Source organism: Quercus robur, chromosome 10 (assembly GCF_932294415.1).
Source record: "Quercus robur chromosome 10, dhQueRobu3.1, whole genome shotgun sequence".
NCBI classification, from domain to species: Eukaryota; Viridiplantae; Streptophyta; class Magnoliopsida; order Fagales; family Fagaceae; genus Quercus; species Quercus robur.
Window position 1 is genome coordinate 33,383,113 of NC_065543.1, and position 21,208 is coordinate 33,404,320.

The 21,208-nt window shown below is 34.4% G+C and overlaps 2 protein-coding genes across 2 annotated transcripts; both read right to left on the bottom strand.

Annotated features, from left to right (window-relative positions):
- Window positions 1–3,186: 3,186 nt before the first annotated feature.
- On the bottom strand, window positions 3,187–6,712 carry LOC126703367 (glycosyltransferase BC10-like). The gene is made up of 2 exons (XM_050402325.1): window positions 5,853–6,712; window positions 3,187–3,996 (listed from the first exon to the last, which is right to left on the bottom strand). Exons 1-2 carry the CDS (start codon window positions 6,471–6,473, stop codon window positions 3,349–3,351), a joined length of 1,269 nt encoding a protein of 422 aa, XP_050258282.1. The 5' UTR covers window positions 6,474–6,712; the 3' UTR covers window positions 3,187–3,348.
- Window positions 6,713–13,211: 6,499 nt separating this feature from the next.
- LOC126701731 (AP-3 complex subunit delta) lies at window positions 13,212–16,620 on the bottom strand. The gene has a single exon (XM_050400071.1). It carries the CDS (start codon window positions 16,367–16,369, stop codon window positions 13,433–13,435), a length of 2,937 nt encoding a protein of 978 aa, XP_050256028.1. The 5' UTR covers window positions 16,370–16,620; the 3' UTR covers window positions 13,212–13,432.
- Between the last annotated feature and the right edge of the window lie 4,588 nt (window positions 16,621–21,208).

A 21,208-nucleotide genomic window follows, 5' to 3' on the forward strand; every position in this document is an offset into this window, starting at 1 on the left:
CCAACTCAAACCCAAAAAAAAATGATACTTCTAAGAAAAAAAAAATCAAAAACACAATAAAAAAAATAATAATAATAAAAAATTTCTCTTTCTCATATCTCTCACACTACCATCTCCTTCCCCCAAAACCCAAAACTCAGATAATGTCTCTTCTCATATCTCTCAAATGCTATCAACTACTTCCCCCAAATCTCAGATCTGACCATCTCCTTCAAACTTTTGGGATCCGGCTTTGTTCTTCGAAATCGGGATTAACATGCTAAATTAGACTTTTCAAGTTTAGTAGTTTACTGCTTTTGACTGATTTTCATATCTTGTTGTCTACCAATGTCATTAAAAAAAATAGTAAATAACTTTGTGGTTGGCAATTTCTTTACGTTTATAGGTTTATAATATTATAAGTTTATATTATTATATTACCATGTAGTTGATTTCTTTTTTTCTTTTTCTTTTTCTTTTTCTTTTTGGATTAACATGCTAAATTAGACTTTTCAAGTTTAGTAGTTTACTGCTTTTGACTGATTTTCATTTGTCATTGTCTGCCAATGTCATTAAAAAAAATAGTAAATAACTTTATGGTTGTCAATTTCTTTACGTTTATAGGTTTATAACATTATAAGTTTATATTATTATATTACCATGTAGTTGATTTCTTTTTTTCTTTTTCTTTTTTTTAATGGAGATTTCCTATTGCCATGTTATTAAGTCATGAAAGAATGTTATAAATATCATATTGTAAATTAATGTATTTGTCTTTAGTTTTGAGATTTGCTTAATTGTTTTATTTTTTATCTCATCGTATTTGCTTAGTAGTTTAAACTTATTGTTCATGCTTTTTTCTTTCTTTCTAAGTTGACTAAATAATTAGTTTATAAAAATCAATATAAGGCACAACTTTGTTAAGTTAAAGTTATTCATTAAAAAAAAGTTAAAGTCAATTTAAGAAATAAAGCATTTTTTTTTAATCTAACCTAATTCATTATGTTTTCTATTCCAACTTATTGCAACTTTTTATTGCTCTCTTAATTTATTTGGTTGGTTGAAAATTTAGTTCATGTTCATGTTGTTTAATTTGGTTTTGTGTGGAACTTTGTGGACCTTAAAACCCTATATCAAGACCTATTTTGGAGTGTGCTATATCCATAAAGGCATAAACGTGCATAACCAATAAGTCATTACTCAAGATGCTATAGGTGTAAACATGTTTAAAAAAGCTGTTTACAATTTTACAATATTAAAATAAGCAGTAAGATTGTCGATGCACAGTTTGATTCCCAGTTTATACTCTGTTTGTATTAATTTGAGACAATTTTTTAAAATTTTCAGTTTGTTCTCTGTTTGTATTAATATGAGACCTTTTTTTTTTTTTTTTCATTTGTTTGTGTTTGAATTTAATTTAAGTTTGATTAATATTTTTCATTTAGTAATTTAATATTTCATATCAAAGATACGAATTTTTGAGACTGGAATCTTAATGTACAATACGAAGAAACAAAGAATTGTTTAAATTTTCGAACAATATAAATTTCTCATACATCGCACAGGTTAACGACTAGTTTACAAATAAAATAAAAGTATGTTTACTATCTCATTATATGTTCAATAACCTTCTAACAAAAAGACAAATTCATGTTGCTAAGTTAATAAGAAAATAGAAAAACCCAAAGCAAAAAACAAAACACAAAAACTATTGCCTAAAGAGCAGTGTCAACCATGTAGAATAGTAGTCATCTTTGTATTTATTACTCTCGGACAACCTCTCATCACAATTGGGTAACTCAAAACATTGAGTTACCCAATTATTCCTTACCATGCCCAGACCATGATGATAAGCATCAATTCAATCAAAAGGACTCCATGCTTCGAGGCTCAATCTAAGGAAGTGAGAGAGATGATCTTTGCAAACATAAAAAGGCACCTGCTCAGTAAGAAGTATGATCTTTTTTCCATTGACAAGAGTTACAATTTCTTTCTAAAATCCCTAGCTGACTTCATCATTAGAATAACACCAGTAAACCCTCTGGAGATATATTGATTTCACAATAATATGTATTTGTGCCACAATAGTTGAAGGGAAAATGCTATTATACATACACTAATTCACACACTTTCAAGTCACGATCTCAATTCATTTTTAGTGTGTAAGAGTGTCTGAATTAGTGTACGTGTAACAAACACTACTTAAATACACCCTAATTTTCGTGGCCTTCCCAGTTAAAGGAATCCCACCACCCACGTTAGTATTAATTATATTGTAGTCATGATCATGGTGTGGTCCCATGTGCCCCATTTCTATTTTTAAATTACTAAATCTATATAAAAATTAAAAAGAAGCCCAGTTATATTATATAGATAATAATTAAAAGGTTAAATCAAATGGATAGTTAATATAAGCTTAAATTGCATATTTGGTCCTCAAATTTAACTTTTGTTTAGAATGTTAAAAAAAAAAAAAAAATCACACTATTTGATAGATGAAAAAAGTTGACCTAAAATGTTGTGGAGTTTGTTACATGGTATGAATTCAATTTGTCACATCAACATTTTTCATCCATTAAATTAGATGTCAATAATGTTCTTTTTAAAATAATTTTAAAAGTATAAGAATCAAAAGAATTAAAGTGTTTTTTAATTATAAAAATGATTTTGAGCCAAGCTTTGTTGAGTAGTGCATGTTTGAGTTTGGCTCGCTAATAAAAATTGCATACTCAAGCTTGGCTCGAGCTTGAGACAAGCCTAAAAACAATGTTTAAACTCAAGCTCATGAGAATGCCAAAGAGCTTAAGCTCGGCTTGGCTTGACTTGATTAATTAGTCAAGTCAAGCTTGAGTTTAATATCAAGCTCAAACTTGAGCTTAAGTCAAACTTTTTAGCTTGGGATCCAAAAAAATTGCATTATCAAATACTTATATCACCAAAAATCAAGTAAAATAATAATAATAATAATGGGTAGTGGTAAGTGGTCTCATGTGGACTATGTTATTATTAAGATATGTATAATGTCATAATAATGAGTTTATCTAGTAAACATATATCAAGCTATAAATGAGCCTAAGCTCGGCATGTTTTGTATCGAGCCCTATTATTCATGAGCTTGTTCACAAACAATTTTTTTTGCTTGGGCTCGGCTTGTTTATCAAACAAGTCTAAAAATAAAGGTCAAACTTGGCTTATTTATAAACAAACGAACAAGAACGAGTTTTTCATAAAGTCGAGCCCGAGTTTTTCATGAATAGTATGGTTCGTTTACAGCCCTAATTTTAAAAACAAATGTCAAAGATTGAGTACTAAATATGTAATTCAACTTAAATATAATTGATAAATTAATTGTAGACTCGTATACAAATATCAAGTACTGAAATGTAGAAACTCTGATGCAATCTGCAACAAAGGTTGCAAAGTGTTTGGCATGAACTTCCTAGCAAACAAAAAGCACATAGAGGTAGTAGCATTGCCATTATAGGTGCAGTTAGTACCAAACCTTATTTGATTCAAGAACTCAATATTAACAGCTTGCCTGACAAATTTTCCTGGGTGTGGACCACTCTTAGACCAATCAACCCAAGTGATACTCCTATTCGAGTTCTCCTCTGGGCTCAGAATGTTCACTATCGTAGGAATATAGTGCTCATCCATGTAACATGGAGGACTGCAAAACTCACTAAATACAGGGTAGTACTTCTTGTCTGATATAATATCAATCGCTAACTTGCGATTGACCTCAAACCATTGAGACCCTTTTCTCCAATCTGCTATAGAAATTGTTGGAAACATTTGAGGATTGTATCGACCACGACCAACTTTTCTTGGGTCATCATATGAGCCTATAAAGCTCTTATTGGAGCCAATGAGATAGTTATATATTGTTGTGAAGTTGAACAAAGGAATGCATGTCTCTGAGAGTAATACAAATCTTTCATTAGAGAGATCTAGTAGTGCATTAGCCAAGAGGCGCCTCTCTGCGTCAATCATTGTTGGTTTCCCCCATTCCACTGGCTGCAATAAGAGGGGAAAAAAAATTCATGTGACTTATTTAATTATTTTTCGATAGAGTTGCCTGAAATTTAAGACATTATATCTCTATTGTTAAATAATTTTAAATGAAGAAAAAGAGTGTGGATATGACCCATTATATCACAAATTCCTCAAATAATTAATTGTTATACTTTCAATTATTTCTGAGTGCTCCTCATCGAGAGTGTGATAGTGGTGCCAGTCATATCGTGATGGGAAAAAAATATTAAATATAAATCATGAGAAAAGGAGTGAACTACTTTTAATATCTTATTGCCATTAAGTATGTTCTTTTAATTGTGGTGTCTCAGTTTTTGACTAAAGTATTTTAATCCCTATTCAACTAAAGTATTCTAATCCCTATTCATGAGATACGCAGAAAGTCTCATAAATTAATAGTGTGGTGAATTGAACCTAAGACTTTCGGGTTTACGTCATATCCTAAACCAATGAGTTCACCATCCAAGTACCCCCTTGGGAGTAATCAAGTAACGCATTAGTTGGTGTATTAGGATGCATTTTTTATTATTATCATTACATTAAGTTAAATTGGGGGAGGGAGATCAAACGTTAACCTCTCATCTTTAGGAATGCTAAGAGGCATGCCAACTGACCTAAAGATCATTGCCATTATTGGACACACTTAAAATATATGTATTCCACTTATTATGTTCACCGGTGCAAGAAGTTTCCTTTTTTTTTTTTAATTATTAATGGGAGTTTGGGTAAATTTCTTGTACCTAACATCCACCTTACTAGCCTTGGGTATTTTTTTTCTCCCCAAAGATCTACCTCGCATTTATTTTTTATAAATAAAAATTAAGTTTTTATAGTATTTAATATTGTATGAAAATTTGTATTCAGCTTTATGCAATCTTACATAACAGATAATATTTATTTAAAAATAAAAATCTAAAATGTTTAAAATTCAATCACATTTTCCATTGTGTTAGTTCTTTTTCAGAATTCGCGAAGCTTTCACTTATACTTTTCTAGTAAATGCGTCCATGTTCAAATGTGTTAGATACATTAATGTTCAAGCCCAATTATATTATCCTAAGCAAGCCCCAAATCTATTATGTTATCCAAATTCATAATCATTATACTAATCACAAACGAAAAATATTAGAGGTATTACCAATTTTATTATCAAATAGATGTACATGTGTGATTATAAAAAATTTAAAAAAAAAAAAAAATAGATGTATGTGTTTTTAAGTAATTTGGTTTCTATTGGATCGGACAAGGTTCCTCTCCATGTTAAGTGAAATTTAGAGAGAGCATTTCACATTTAAATTTATGTTGTACATTTCATAATGTAAGTCTAAATACACACATTTAAAATTGTAATATTTAATATGAACTATGAAATTGATCTTTTTGAAATTGAGAAGATCTAACCCTCTCTAGCAAATATCAATTCTGCCCCCGTTGAGCAGTTGACAGAAATGGCCTAACATCTATATAAGCATAAAACTAAACAAATCTTTTTTATAATTTATCTATTGGCAAGATCAGATTATATTAAAATGATCATTGCCAATTCAATAATGATGATATTAATTCTAGGATGAAGTTTTTATCAAAAAAAAAAAAGAATTCTCCATCTAAATGTCGACCTAAATGAGTATCTCTATAAATCGCATAACCTATTTAAGAATCATGAGATTTGTTTAAATTTTAGATGACAAAATAATTCATGTAAGCAAAATACACCTGAATAATTAATCATTTGAACTACCGTGTAATGGGTTCGAGAAAATCACTCTAACCCAAAGGAAAACTTTGTCTATAATTTCAATAATAAACTGAATATTAGTATAAGTAAAAAAACTCACCTTGCTTGGAATTCTTCTTCCATGGAAAACAGAACTTGCTGGGACAGATTCATTATATGACGGATGAGGGTGAACATAAATGGTATAACGACCTTCATAACCTTTAAAGAATTTCTCCCACAATGGTCCCAAAGGTATAGGCCCTTTTGTCAAGAACATGAAAGCAACCTTTGGGACATAATTAAAAGGGAACTCTCTAATACTTGGAACCATTGATGCTCGCCAAAACAACTCGTCATCATCCATGTTGTGCATGAGAGAGGGCTTATTATTGGATGCAATCCTACTTTCATTCGGTATAGTGGGTGGTGGTGGTGATGGTGGTTGTACAGCTGTTAGTACTGGCTGCGGCGGCGGTGGTGGTGATTGTAGAGCTATCAGTAGTGGAGGTGGTGGTGATGGCGGTAATGGTGATGGTGGTGACTGCTCTAGAATTGTTGCTGATAACGATGGCAATGACAGGGTTGTTTGAATGTAGAAAGAGAAGGTTTTAAGGTACAAACTAGTTGTGATTCCAATGGACAAACCAATCACAAAGAACACAAAATAGAAGACATGTTTTAACGATAAATATGAATTCTTTGCAATCTTTGGAGACTGTTGCTGTTGTTCAATTCCCATTGATTAATCTAAAGAAAATGGTAGAGGGGGTTGTCTCTAGAATAGAATAGAGAGGCAATAAGGAAGAACCCAGTAAGTTTAATGCAGGATATGACTAATTAGAACACTTTAACCGAAAGTTAAGATGGCATGCACGTGTGTTGGTCTGACCTTGGGTATGATGAAGTCGTTACTAGTAGCAGAAAAAGCACGAAACCTTGAAGGTGTGTGTGTGTATATATACACACAGAATTCGATGTTAGAACCGGTCACGATCGAATTATTTAAAACTATGGGAGCTTTATTTCTATATAGCTGTTCAGTGTAAAGTATGAGCAACCATCTCTATATTATTATTTTTCTCAAAAAAAATCTCTATATTATTATAATATAAACATTGTGTGAACCGATAGTCAAGTTGGTTTGTTGTGCTAAAATATAATTGTGCTAATCAAAATGGGCAATACTTTCGCATCTACTTTTTTTTTACTTTTATTTTTATGTTTAAAATGTGGATATTTCTACATCAATCATGAATATTTGGGCAAAAATTGCCCACTACTATTATTTAGAAAAAAAAAAATAGCAATCTATCACTATTTTGGAAATATATAAGGATCTACTACATTTTTGAAACTTGAGTTTGTGAAACTTGAGTTTGCCGTGAAACTCGCGTTCCAAAAACTCAAGTTCTTTGAAAAAATATACTTCAAATTTGCCGGAAAAATGTTGATGGTTCTCGAGTTCATAGAACTCGAATATTATGGAAAACTCGATTTTGTCTAACTCAAGTACCCAAAAAGTGGTAGATCTTTACATATTTTCGAAACAATGATAGATTACAACATAGTTTGTAAAAATGTGCTATTTGGCTATTTTCGCCGAATATATGTGTGTAAAACAGCTAATATACACTAGTTTAACATGATATTTTTCTAATTAAAATATGCCACTATTACTTCTTGTCCATCTGCAATTTGAGTACTCATGAGTAGACTTCAAAATTTTGACGTTAGAAATTCCACCAATTTGCTGACCATGTAATGGGACTTTGTGGACTTTTTAAGTTTTTTTATTTCGTCAAGTTGGTAAACAGGACCCATGAAGTTAGATACCAATTTACGCAAGGTTTTAAGGGGAGTGACAAATTGACAATTCCATGATATAAAGACACTGTTGGTCATGGGACAGACTGAAAAAACAATTTAAAGATAAATTTGATACTTAACCGTTTTGTTCGCCGGATGAGGCGGAATACGCTCTATAAAGCATTTTTGTTGAACTTGCATGTTAAAGTTGCTTTTAGGGGAAAAAAGTTCAATCTTTTGTTTCATAAGAAACGGAGTAACTTAAGCAAAGCATTCCTCTCCTAGGATTTAGACTTAAGACAAAATAGTAAGCCCTGCCCAAGTTCTGATAAAAAGAACTTCGTTTTTTGCCTATTTTAAGATAGGTTGTTTGAAAAAATAGTATCCATTTTTTATAACCATTTCTGAATAATATTTGAGATTCCTAATACCCATTTTTGAATAAGGATATAAGCTTTTAATTGGGGTATATCTAAAGAGCAGGCAAGCTTCATTTTTTCTTTTGGCTGGATCTTAGTCCTCATTTGGGAGGAGGGAATGGAATGAAATAGAAAGAAATAAAAAGAATAATTTTAGAATATTCTTCATTTCGCTCGTTTGGGAATTTTAATAGAGTGGATGAAAAGTCCATTCTCTTGTTTGAGAATTTAAGCGGAAGGGAATTAAATAGTTAGGAGAGAACACTCATTCCTCTCTATTCCCTTAAAACCGCAAATTTTCATTCCCCCCGAAATTGAGAGAAATGGGAGGGAATGAAATTAGGTTTAATATTTTTTTTACTGAAAATCCCAAAATACCCCTATATATTCAACCCTTTAATTTAAAATAAGGGTCTAATAGTAATATTATCATAAAATGATTCCATTTTATTCTCTCTGTTTTACTTTCAAACAAAATTACTTATACATTGTATTCATTTCCATTTTTTTTCATTCCTTTATTTTAATACATTCAATTAAAGTTACCTAATTTCATTCTTTTCTATTCATTTCGCTTGGTTAAATATATTTCATTCCATTCTATTCACTTTCATTCCCTTATGAACTCCCAAACAAAGCCTTAGGGTGAGTTATTTTAGTCACGATGTGAAGATTTTGTTATCTAACCTTTGGGCCAAATCGGCGTCTAGGGAACCTATTAAATGTGCCAAACCTCGTCAGAGAGCTTCTGATGAAGTTAGGTGCTTTTTCTTCATCATAGAGCAGAGCAACCAATGTCTTTTACTTGCCTGAAAGTGGCCAACGTGTGATTTATCTCATGGATCCTCAGATTTTTTAAGTGTCTCAACCCATTTAGCAAAATCCATGCTCTGGGTCCATTAAAAAAATAAATAAAAAAACCAAAGTAAACTCAATTGTACTCTCCAATCACACCCCTTAAGTCCCCGTTAAATTACATGGGCTTTGGCCACGCACGCATAAAAGAATAAAATATTTTACAAAAATATGTATAGCGGTTCCAAAAATAAATAAAATCCCAAACAAAATTAATGTTTAAATTTCCTCCCCCAAAACAAAAGTCCCTAATACAGATTTAAGACAAGGTTGGTTCGGGTTCGAGAAACCAGCTCAGTTTAGTGCGTTGCCATCATTGATCTCTCTGAATTATTAGTAGCACCGGTTTTTGGGTTAGGAAAGTGTCAATTCTAGACTTTCGACTTCGGTGGGTTGGGGGATGAGGAGCAAATAGGTGAAGAAAGTCAAGCCTAGGTTTAGTGCGTTAGGGAAACAGGGAACATGGCACAAATGCAGGGGAGAACCTAATTATATGATCCATGCTAATTACTATTACTATGCAACATATAAAGAGAGACACCAAGTTAAGCATTTCATGAAATTGTATCTCGGACTTAATTCTATATGCTGGATTGTATTATCTTATCTGACTTCAAAATTGCTCTCTAATTTATCTATATGAGCTTGTTGCTATGATTGAATCCTAATTAACATGTTACTTCATTATCCCTACAAATTAGACTTGAATAACAACAAAACTGTTCAATAGTTCTGAACTTCTAAATCCTGATTGATTAGCAAGATGAAGTGAACCTGTAAGTGAATGCTGAGGATTCCACACTCTCGGCGAAATCTGATTTGGCTTGGCAAAATTGATACATTAGTTGAAACAAAGCCTGATATTGAAAACAATCTCTAAACCAGGGTTTGCTTTCCTTTTAATAATAACAAAAACAATACTAATAATATTAGTGTAGTTCTTATAAACATAATTGTTTTAGTGTTTTCAGGCAAGGTAAGCTAAATTTCTTAACAGAAGAGGCCAATTCATTCAGGCTTTGAACAAACTAAAGATTCAACTGAGCCAAGCTTTACCTTACTCCACCTGAATGGCTCAAAATACACAATTTTAGTTTTTACTCATGTCCAGCTTATTCTATCAGAGCCAAAGTACTCCAAACATAAATGTCTGAATTCTAAGCAAAATACAGTTCAAACATAACAAGCATCATATCATACAAAAATTTAAGTCAAACTACAATTTTGATCCTTAAACTACGCAACAAATTTCAATTTCATCCCAAAACTATCAATTGTTTTAATTGAGTTCATAGAGTTCTAAAAACTTTTCATATAAACAACATTTGCTAACTTGATAGATAGTTTTTGTACAATCCTTGACTTGTGATGATACGTTGTTTGGATGCTCCATTTTATTTCCCATTATGGCTGAACCTAAAGTAGCGCTCAAGAGTGTTTTTTTTTTTTTTTTTTTTTTTTAAAGGGTAAATACGGATTCAACATTAAACTAAGAAAGTGAAACAAGGCGAGAACTAGTCATCACCAAATTATCCATTACGAACCCGAGACAGAATTGGGGGGAGCAGAAAAAAGTCAAAAACAACAAAATCCATATCTTGGGATCTTCCCAGACTATCATATACATGTCACTTACAAATGACAATTACTGATTTGACTAGTTAAGCCAATTAGCAGAGTCTCATAAAGTCAAAATAAATGAAAATACATGGTTATAAAATTTTTACAAAAATAACAATATATTTTGTCCTCCCTTAAACTTGATTTTATAATATCAGTAATCACCATCAATAATGGCAACGTTAGGTGAGTACCATTGAAACTGAATTAAAACAATCAATAGTTGATGGATCACATTGAGATCAGATGGATAGTTCAGGGATCAAAATTGTTTTCATTTCACGATTCAAAAAGCAATATCAGAATTATGAGAATCTAAAAAATTCAGTTCCGAAGTCAAAAGGCAACACCAGAATTGCAAGAATCTAAAAGTTCATTTCATAAGTCAAAAAGCAATACCAGAATTGCAAGAATCTTTTCACACAGATTTTTTATCATATAAAAATTTCTTCCTAGAAGATATCAAGAGATTTTGCGAACCCAGCATGGTATTAAAGGGCTATTGAGTAACAAATTGTAACCTGAATTAGGCACTGCTTTCAGGTTGAAGTAACCTAAGGCTAACACTCCAAGGTTAGTCAGTAACTCACACTTTGTGACTCAATATATGTCTAGAATGAACCAAGAATATGAATAGAAGATAATGCAACCAGAATTCGAGATTCAATGATATTTAAAATACACCTAGAATACAAATTGGACAAAACTTAATAAAAATTTATAATTGATCATGAGTTCTTTGCGCAGGTCCACTACTTCAAAAACTTAAGAAATATCTTTTGCCAAACTTAGATTGCCAGACAGCAAGCCATTACAAACAAATACAGCAAAAGTTTGATACTTTGATCCCTCACTCTCTCTCTCTCTCTCACTCTCTCTCTCTTAATCCTCTATTTTCAACTTATGCTTTTTTGTTGATTTGATTGGGTGTGTAACTTGTAGGATTTGAACACCACACCTCAAGAAGAGAAAGCTCCAAGATTGCAAATTTCCAATTAACATTAATGGAAAAGAATTGTAGTAGTTATTCAATTAATTCAATAAGGCAGATAACCAAGAATAGGAAGTGAAAAAAAATGTGTAAACATCTCCAAAACCAGATTTCCTTCCATATGTAGATGACGAAGTGGTTTACGTTCTTCATGTTTAACAAATTCCTAATAGTATTGACATGTTTAGGTAGAAGGTTATGTAAAGTAAACATTTTGTATAAATTTAACAAGAAGCTGCATATCCTATTTATTAAGAAATCCAGGATATCCCTGTTAATTATGCCCTGGTCTAGTGAAGTATGCTGTATCAATCCTAAGCCAGGCATTGACTACATATGATGTACTGGATGAGACAAACTACCCCACCTAGAAAAAAGAAAACGAAGAAAGAGGGCATATGGAAAACCGGGTTCAACTTGACTTAATCAAACTTGGCCATAATCCCAGGTTATTGGGTTTGGCACCTTGGCTCCCCAAAATTTTTCCCCGAACTAGTCAGGTATATATAAAAAAACAATAAAAAAATAAAAAATAAAAAATAAAAAGACAATTTGGCTACAAATAAAAAAATTAACATGGCTATATTTTGAAAATGAATCAAAAAGTGTGCCAGTCCCATTTAATTGTGGTAATACTCTATACCACTATATATTATATTTGTGCTTAGGGCAATGACACAGCTAATGAGGTTCTGAGGCGCATCTATTGCTATTTAAAAACTAGGGCAAATTACACTTTAACACCCTAAACTATACACAATATTATACTTTGCACCTTAAACCATTTGAATGCACATTTGGCACCCTAAATTATTACACTTTGCACCCTGATGTTAGTTTTACCGTTAAGTTAGACAGAAATTAATAACACATGACTTGCACATGATTTTTGCTTAGGTGGCACATTGCTTAAAGACAAAAACACCATCTCACAAAAAATTAAAAACAAAAGCTTATTTCATTATGGTACAAGTACAGATCCAATAATTTCCACTGAAAAAATATATACTATATAGAACCCATAGTAATAGTATATTTAGCATGTGATTTTTATTTTAAAAGGAACAATAGCGATGAGGTGCCATATCTGCTAAAGGTCCCTTAGTGGCTAATAGTGATGAGGTGGAGATTTTAGCTTGTCGCAAGGCCATTGAATTTGCTATGGAAGCTGGCTTTACAGATCTGGTCATTAAAGGAGAGAATACTAATGTTATGAAGGCCATTACTAAGTATGGGTCTCATGTATCTAGATTGGGTCATACTGCCCTTGATATCCAAATGCTCATGCAGGGTCTGCAATGGAGGTCCTTGATTTCCATCAATGATGCGTGAGGGAGAGAGAGCTGGAAAAAATAAGGAAAAGTTTTTGTTTTAAATGATTGTGAAGATGGGTATTTTTGTTTTTTAATTTTGTTCCACCCAGCAAAAATCATGTGTAAGTCATGTGCAATTAATTTATGTCTAACTTAATAATAAAACTAACGTCGGGGTGCAAAGTGTCATAAGTATGATAGTTTAGGGTGCAAAGTTTGTATTCGAATAGTTCAAGGTGCAAAGTGTAATCTAGTGTATAATTTATAGTGGTAAAGTGTAATTTCTCCTAAAATCTATACAATACTTAATAAATGAAGTCCATTTATCTTAAAAAGAACAAAAGACTCCTCATCATGAAAGCAAACAAGAATTGCAAAAACAGCTCAAACTAAAAACATAATAAGAAAGAGAAAGTTAAAAACTTAAAAGCTCATAAAGAATGCTTCCACACTACTACTAGACAGCAGTTAAATGATTTTAAATTTGAAATTTTACTTTGAAGAAATTCACTTTGTGTAACATTGGAAAATAAGGCAAACCCTCATCCAAAAAATATAAGGCAAACCCTCACCAAAAAAAAAAAATGTGTAAAATCTACAACAGAACTGACCTCATCAATCAAAGTGGTGGACTATGAGGGAGAAAAAAGTTGAGTGACAGCTGATGGCAAATAATGATTCCAGGTCATTAATGCTACAAAAGAAAATCTGGAATTACTGGTGTTTCTGAAACCACATTCAAGGGCACATCAGCTCTTTGTCGAGTTTTGTGCCTAGCATGGCGATGACTACTCTTTTTCTTCTCTTTCTGACCATTTTCTTCCCTTTCCTCCCTAATCTTCCCAGGACTCTTATGTCTTCTCTCTTTACCATGAGTACGGTGTTTACTTCTTCTTGAACTTGGATTTTCATGGTCAAGCTTTTCTGCATCACCCAAATTTTCATTCAGTTCGGAAGAAGGATCAGTGATTAGCTTTTCCTTGCCTTTTCTCTTACTTGATGACTTATCAGAGGGATTACTTCGTGATGTAGAGGTTTTTGTGTCACTTCCCAAAAGAACTTCCTGCACTGCACCAGATAGCGATTCATCCTTTGGACCTGGCCTCTTGGCTGAAACAGGTACAACATCTCCATCCAATTTCACCACTACAGGCCTAGGCTTTGCCTGGTTTGGCCTTTTCTTTGACACAAGTAATTGCTCAGTAAGCTTAACTAGATCTTCAGTGTCATTATTCTGATTATCCTGCAACTTGGGGTCATTGGCAGGTGGATAATCATTTCCTACAATGTCATTTTTCTCTGAAGTAAGATAGTATAACCCATGCCGCTTACGGTGTTCTGCAAGTAGAGACGTGGCCTCACTTGGTGGTTCCAATTCTTCTTTGCTTTGGAGGTCAGGGAGAGAAGCACCAACCCCCTCCTCATAATGAGTACTTACCAGAGAAAATGAAATTGATGAAGGTAGTTGAATATCACCACAGATCATGTCCAAATCATTAAGATTCTCCTTAAGCGCTAATCCTTCTGGTATAGGAACTCTTTCCTGAGCACTAACTGAGACTGGACCAAGCTCCTCCGAAAAGGCATCACTCATCAGTTTGATGATTTTGGAAGATTTCATCTCTGCACTATTCAAGTTTTCTTCCTTCTGCACTAAGCTCTCAAGGATTTCTCCCTTAATCAACTCAATGAAACATAATAGATTCCTCACTCTCTCCAGTATTTCTACATCATGGCTTCCTGTAAGTGGGCCCAGAGCCAACTCTATTAGATTTAATTGGTTGACAACAGCTTCATATGTGAAACTGTTCTCTGAAGTAACAGGTGTAGATGTCTGACCATGACTAATAGTTCTATCCCCACCATTTCCTACAGAAAGCTCTTCAGATGATTGATTTGAAACCCTTGGGTTGAACACTTCATCCTGTTCACTGTGAGAAGGAGCTTTAAATGTTGCCAAATCAGAACCCTCAGGCATTTCCCTCTTAGAGGCTAATTCAGAAAGTGCCGAAGTATCAGGATATGAGGAAGCAGTACTTTCCCTTTGTAAGAGGTAAGAATGTAAACAAAAGATTAATACTTTAAAAGCAGACTGGATATATATTGCCCTTATTGATGGTGGCAAGAGATTCGTACGAGGTTGTAACAGTGCCTCTATAAGTTCAAACGGATTCCTTGAGAACTCAACATACTCCCCTGACACCCAAGCAGCAGCAGATAATATCCTATACAAGAAATGGTTACTAAGTAATGCAGGATCAATTAGCAGATCACGACCAACCCGAACAAGCTCTGGTCTAACATCCCTGACCCTCATACTGATATCAATTAGCTGATTCTCAATTTCATCCCCCTGTTGGCAATGTAGAATCCTCGACATTTCTCCAAGAAGTGACACATACCAATCAAAATCATTAACTATCTCATACAAATTTCTAGAACATGTCGACAAAATGGACCCCAGAATCTCATTACAAAACTCTGGATCAGATTTTAAAGCATAATTCACCAAAACCCTGCAAATTTCAACCACATTATTCTCAGAAACCATTGCCATCACAAGACGCAAGGACTCACGCTTGATATTAGGATCCTCATCACTCAACCACTTAATTACTACCTCCTTATTCTCCAACACAGCCCACAAGTGCTTCGGAGCAACAATCGAAAGTGCATTCAATCCAAGATACCTAAGATTCGGATCATCATCAAGCAACAACTCCCGAATCTTCACAACCGCAAGCTTCACCGCTTGTTCATGCTCACTCAAACTACTCACCACAGTCCTAACACACTCAAACATCAACGACTTAGCTCCAGTCCTCCTCATATGCTCACAAACCGGCTCAACAACCCGCTTCGCCAACCTTGGCTCCAACAGCACCAACTTGGTGAAAATCTTCAACATCTTAATCAACACCCAATTGTTCTTAGAATCAACTAAAATTCTATAAAACTCGGGCGCCAATGGAAGATACGATTTGGGGTCATTAGAAGTGAGTTCACAAAAGACCCCAACAACCGCAGACACAATGTGAGGATCGGTACTATCTAAATTCTCAACCAAACGCTTAAAACAGACCTTTACAGCATCTGGGTATTTCTCGAAAACCCTCAAAACAAGCGCAATCGCTTTCTTTCTCACGAAAATCTTAGTACTCGACAAAAGGGTGAAAATCTCAGGAGTTAAGTCTCTACAAAGATCAGTAGTGGCAATTCTAGAGAGGCATTCGAGAGCAAGACTTACCTCAAACTCGTTGTTTGGGTTGGTCAAATCTTTGCGAAGCTGATTGGTGATCAAGAGGAGCACAGGCGTGGAGTCGCTGAAGGAGAGAGAAGCAGCATGGTAACCGATTTTCTTGTGGGAAAAGCGAGAGGAAGACATGACTTCGACGACATGGAAAGCAGCCCACGACATGTCGAAGTGGTGGAGAGAAGAGAGGTAGGAGAGCTTTTGGAGTGCGTTGGATTTGGTGTGTGGGTCTATGGATTTGATCTCGCGGCGGATCTCGTCGAGGGCTTTGGAGATGAAAGCGGACTCGCCGATGAGTTGGAGGCGGAGGCCCTTGATTAGGTCCTCTATGGTGCGTTGGAAGAGTGTGTCCATGATGGAAGAAGTGGAACTAGCCATTGTCTATGGATTTTAAGGTTGATATTGGGATGAGAAATGAGATATGAAATAGCAAGATTTGGTGTGTGTGTGTGTGTGTGTTATCAAACTATGAAGAGATCATTGGTGAGAAGGGTGAAAATTTTTGAGGATGGGATTTTGGGTTTCAAGGAATTGTTTTAGTGTTTTTGATTTGATGATCTTCTTCTTGTGCTAGAGAAAGGTAATCATTGTTTTCTTCTCTCAATGTGTCTGTCTCTCTCTGGTTTTTTTTTTTTGGGGGTATGGGGGTAACTTTTTCGGTTTTGGGCCTATGGTGAGTGATGGGTTTAATATGGGGACATTTTTTTTTTTTTGAGAAATAATTTAATATGGGGACATGAACATATTATTTGGAGTTTGGGCCTTGAATAGATTGGTGGTGAAAGGTTGAAAGGAGCCTCACATCAGGACAGGGCTCAAGAAATAAAGGTTCGGCCTATCAAATTTGGGTCAGATTCTTTTCTTTTTTGATAGGGTCAGATTCTATTTTAGTACTTGGAAATAAAAATAAAAGTTTATTTTAGTCATACTGTCATAGTAACCAAATGATTCAAATCTAAACTAGAGATTGTCTAGATTGAAGGGCTGATGCATTAGTGGTTAAAACTTTAAACCCTATGTTTGTTAATAAACTCTCTCTTTTTTTTTCTTTCTTTTTTTAACAGAAACGATAATAGACTTTATTTATGCAAAACCATGTTATACAATGTAAAAGAGTAAAGAGAGACATTCTTCTAACCAAACAATGACTTCCTTTTTCTTTTTTACAACACTGGTCAATACTAGAGCAACACGATTACATCGTAAAAGTATGCTAGCAAAAATAAATTAGCTAAAACAAAATAACAATATAACATTATTGGAAAATTAAAAAAAGTATATCATATGCCATCATTTTTTAAAATATAAAAAACTAAACACATTATTTGTGTAAATTATCTAATATTCAAATCATATAGTCTAAAAGTTTTGAAACAACATATATGATACAAGTTCGAAATAACTTTTTTAGGTTAATTACTAACCCAAAAGCATACCAAAATTGAAGGTATTTCTATCTTTTTTGGGGTTTGTTGGTTATTTTGGAGAGTTGGGGGGTTATTTTTTCATTTTTGAGGTTTGAGAGTTTGTTGGTCATTTTCGAGATTTTGAGGTATTTTGCTCATTTAGGTATTTCTAGGGGGTATTTTAGACATTTTCATAACTTTGGTGGCAATATTTCAATCGTTTCAGAGCATTTGTAGATTTTAGGTCATTATTAAGATTTGGGGATATTTTGGTCAACTTGGAGCTTTTGGGAGAATTCAATCATTTAGAGAATTACGGTCATTCTAGTCATTTGGGAGCTATTGGGAATATTTTCGTCATTTCTTAGGCTTTAGGGGTATGATGGTCATTTAAAAGGTTTGGGGTGCCTTGGTCATTTTGTATTGGGGTGTGTTTTAACCATTTTAGTAATTTTGGGGCTATTAGAGCATTAGAATCAGTTTTGTTAAAAAATTTTGTTTTCACACACCAAAAAGTTACTTTATTTATTTTAACACACCACGTTACAATACACCCTACATTACATCTCTTACTTTACCACATCACCCATTTAAATAGCTTTAAAAAATTCATACCTTTTATTAAAAAATTTTATAAAAAAAAATAACAACAACACCCTCCCACAAGCAATAACTAGCCAACCACCACAAAAACCAACCCAAAACTCATCAAAATCGATCCAAAACTGGAGCAACCTAACCCAAAATTGTCCCATTTACCCATCGGAACCCACTCGCCACCAAACCTACCTATGGGAACCCACCCACACCCATCAAAACCCATTCACCTTTGAACCTAACCGTTGAAACCCACGACGACAACCAAAAAAAAAAAAAACCCACCACAAGAGATAGAAATCTGGACGGCATGGTTAGGTGGTGGCATAGGGAGGTGGTGAGATAAGCTACGTGGTGAGAGTGAGACAAATTGATGGTGAGAGTGAGAGAGGCTGGGAAAGAGAGAGAAGCATACTGAAGAGAGACCAAGATATGTGAGAGAGGAGAGAGAAAAAGGAGAAGAAAAAAAGAAGAAAAAAGTTTATAATTTTTGCCCCTATAGTTATAAATTTGGAATTGTACTATTTATCAATGCTAAACTTTTTTAGCATTTAGAACATTTGATGTAAGGTTTTTTGGTGTTTGGTGTGACAAAATGTTAAAAATTTAGAATTTGGCACATCTAATGCCTATACTCTAATGGAGTTTAAAATATATATTGGTCATTTTTTTTTGGTTTTAAGGGGTATGTTAGTCATTTTAGAGGTTTAGGAGTATTTTGTCATTTTGGAGTTTTGAAGAGTACAGTGGTCATTTTTGTGATTTTGGGGATGTTGATCATTTTACACATTTAGGGATATTCTAGTCATTTGGAATTTTTAGAATATTTTGGTCATTTAAGTTGTTTTAGAGTCTTCTAGTAATTTTGGAGTATGACTACAATTTTTTAAATTCCATGAGTTTAGATTTTATTTCAAATCGAATGACTTCAGATTTTAGAATCTATTTTGTATTTTTCATAAATCCAAATCCTTAATCTTTTAAACTATCCAATCAAGATATTTTGATTTACACACCTAAATTCAAATCCACATTGCCTAAATAGTAAATACTTCTAAGACATAATTTCAAATTCATTAGGAGTAGCTCTTCTTTTTTTTCTTTCTGATAATTTGATAGTTGGGAGAAGATAAATTTGATCCCCCAAATGTTTTTACTAAAAATACCAAATAGTATCTGTACGGCACAAGGGTCCCTAGGCCCACTTGCGCCATGAACTTCAACCCTACAGTATGGCCCATGGTTCCAACCCCTTTGTCCGAAGCTGGGCCCTAGGCTTGCTGAGGCCATGGGCTCGGGATCCATGCCACTATGCTTGGCCCAAGGCCCATTGGGCATGCAATCTTGAACTATACACTTCATGGTTCATAGCCAGAGACCTGCCCGGCCAACACATCTTAGCCGGGAACATGATTGCTTGGGGATACCATATCTTAGCTGCCCGGTATTGCCTTGTGGAATATCATTGCCGAATGTCCTTCTTAAGGTGGGAACCAGTTCCAAAGCCACTACTCTCACTCCCAACTAAACACCCACTTAAAAGTAATAGAATTGGACCTCCATGCCCACTAATAACCTAGAATAATCATAACCCCTCCACTAATTTTGAGCTATAAATAAGAGGTGAGAATAAGGAAGGAGGGGGGTTTTTTTGGCAATTCTGGAGAGAACACTGAGAGAAAAGAGCAATCACTCTGAGAGAGAAAGGGAGCAACTCTGTGAGGTAAAGAGAAGGGTTTGAGTAAATAGGGGTGTATTTAGGTTGCCGAGTAAATGATCACCCATAGTAGGAAACCCAAAACCCACAATACAAATAGATTGTAAGCCCAATTAGAGGTTGAGCCCAATAGCCATATTTTGGGTACGCATAATTGGCGGCGTCTGTGGGAATCTCCTACAAAACTGTGGTTCTACTAAGGCGATTACGAGAAAATGTCTGGGGGTCAATTAGGAGTTATGCTGAAAGTGGCTTTAGGAGGTCTTTTCAAGGATCCACCTAGCGGGAAAGAAGGCAGAAGAGACACGAAGAAAGGGAGGATGAGGAAAGGCAATCCAGCCTTGGCAAAGGGTCGTTTCAAACGTACTGGACAATGTCCGGCACCTCGGGGCGCAATTGCTTCAACAGAAGGGATGAAGAGCTTGAGCAAAAGAATAAGGAACTTGAATGTCTTTGTAGCTTGGTGGGGATTTGGAGTTGCAAGCAAGAGGTAGGTGTCAGAGAAGAGACCACAAGGACTAAGGAGAAAGGTCGGTTAGTGTGGAGGATCACCGTGGAGCAGGGTCCCATCAATCCGGGTCTCATCAGCACTAGGATCAGTTTTGTAATTTTGGGGCTATTAGAGCATTAGAATCAGTTTTGTTAAAAAATTTTGTTTTCACACACCAAAAAGTTACTTTATCTATTTTAACACACCACGTTACAATACACCCTACATTACATCTCTTACTTTACCACATCACCCATTTAAATAGCTTTAAAAAATTCATACCTTTTATTAAAAAATTTTATAAAAAAAAATAACAACAACACCCTCCCACAAGCAATAACTAGCCAACCACCACAAAAACCAACCCAAAACTCATCAAAATCGATCCAAAACTGGAGCAACCTAACCCAAAATTGTCCCATTTACCCATCGGAACCCACTCGCCACCAAACCTACCTATGGGAACCCACCCACACCCATCAAAACCCATTCACCTTTGAACCTAACCGTTGAAACCCACGACGACAACCAAAAAAAAAAAAACCCACCACAAGAGATAGAAATCTGGACGGCGTGGTTAGGTGGTGGCATAGGGAGGTGGTGAGATAAGCTACGTGGTGAGAGTGAGACAAATTGATGGTGAGAGTGAGAGAGGCTGGGAAAGAGAGAGAAGCATACTGAAGAGAGACCAAGATATGTGAGAGAGGAGAGAGAAAAAGGAGAAGAAAAAAAGAAGAAAAAAGTTTATAATTTTTGCCCCTATAGTTATAAATTTGGAATTGTACTATTTATCAATGCTAAACTTTTTTAGCATTTAGAACATTTGATGTAAGGTTTTTTGGTGTTTGGTGTGACAAAATGTTAAAAATTTAGAATTTGGCACATCTAATGCCTATACTCTAATGGAGTTTAAAATATATATTGGTCATTTTTTTTTGGTTTTAAGGGGTATGTTAGTCATTTTAGAGGTTTAGGAGTATTTTGTCATTTTGGAGCTTTGAAGAGTA

Excerpts from the sequence above, each read along its gene's own strand:
- LOC126701731 (XM_050400071.1), bottom strand. The coding sequence starts at position 16,369 with ATGGCTAGTTCCACTTCTTCCATCATGGACACACTCTTCCAACGCACC.
- LOC126703367 (XM_050402325.1), bottom strand. The coding sequence starts at position 6,473 with ATGGGAATTGAACAACAGCAACAGTCTCCAAAGATTGCAAAGAATTCA. Across the intron at positions 3,997-5,852 it reads GAAGAAGAATTCCAAGCAAG|CCAGTGGAATGGGGGAAACC; the intron begins GTGAGTTTTTTT and ends CTCTTATTGCAG.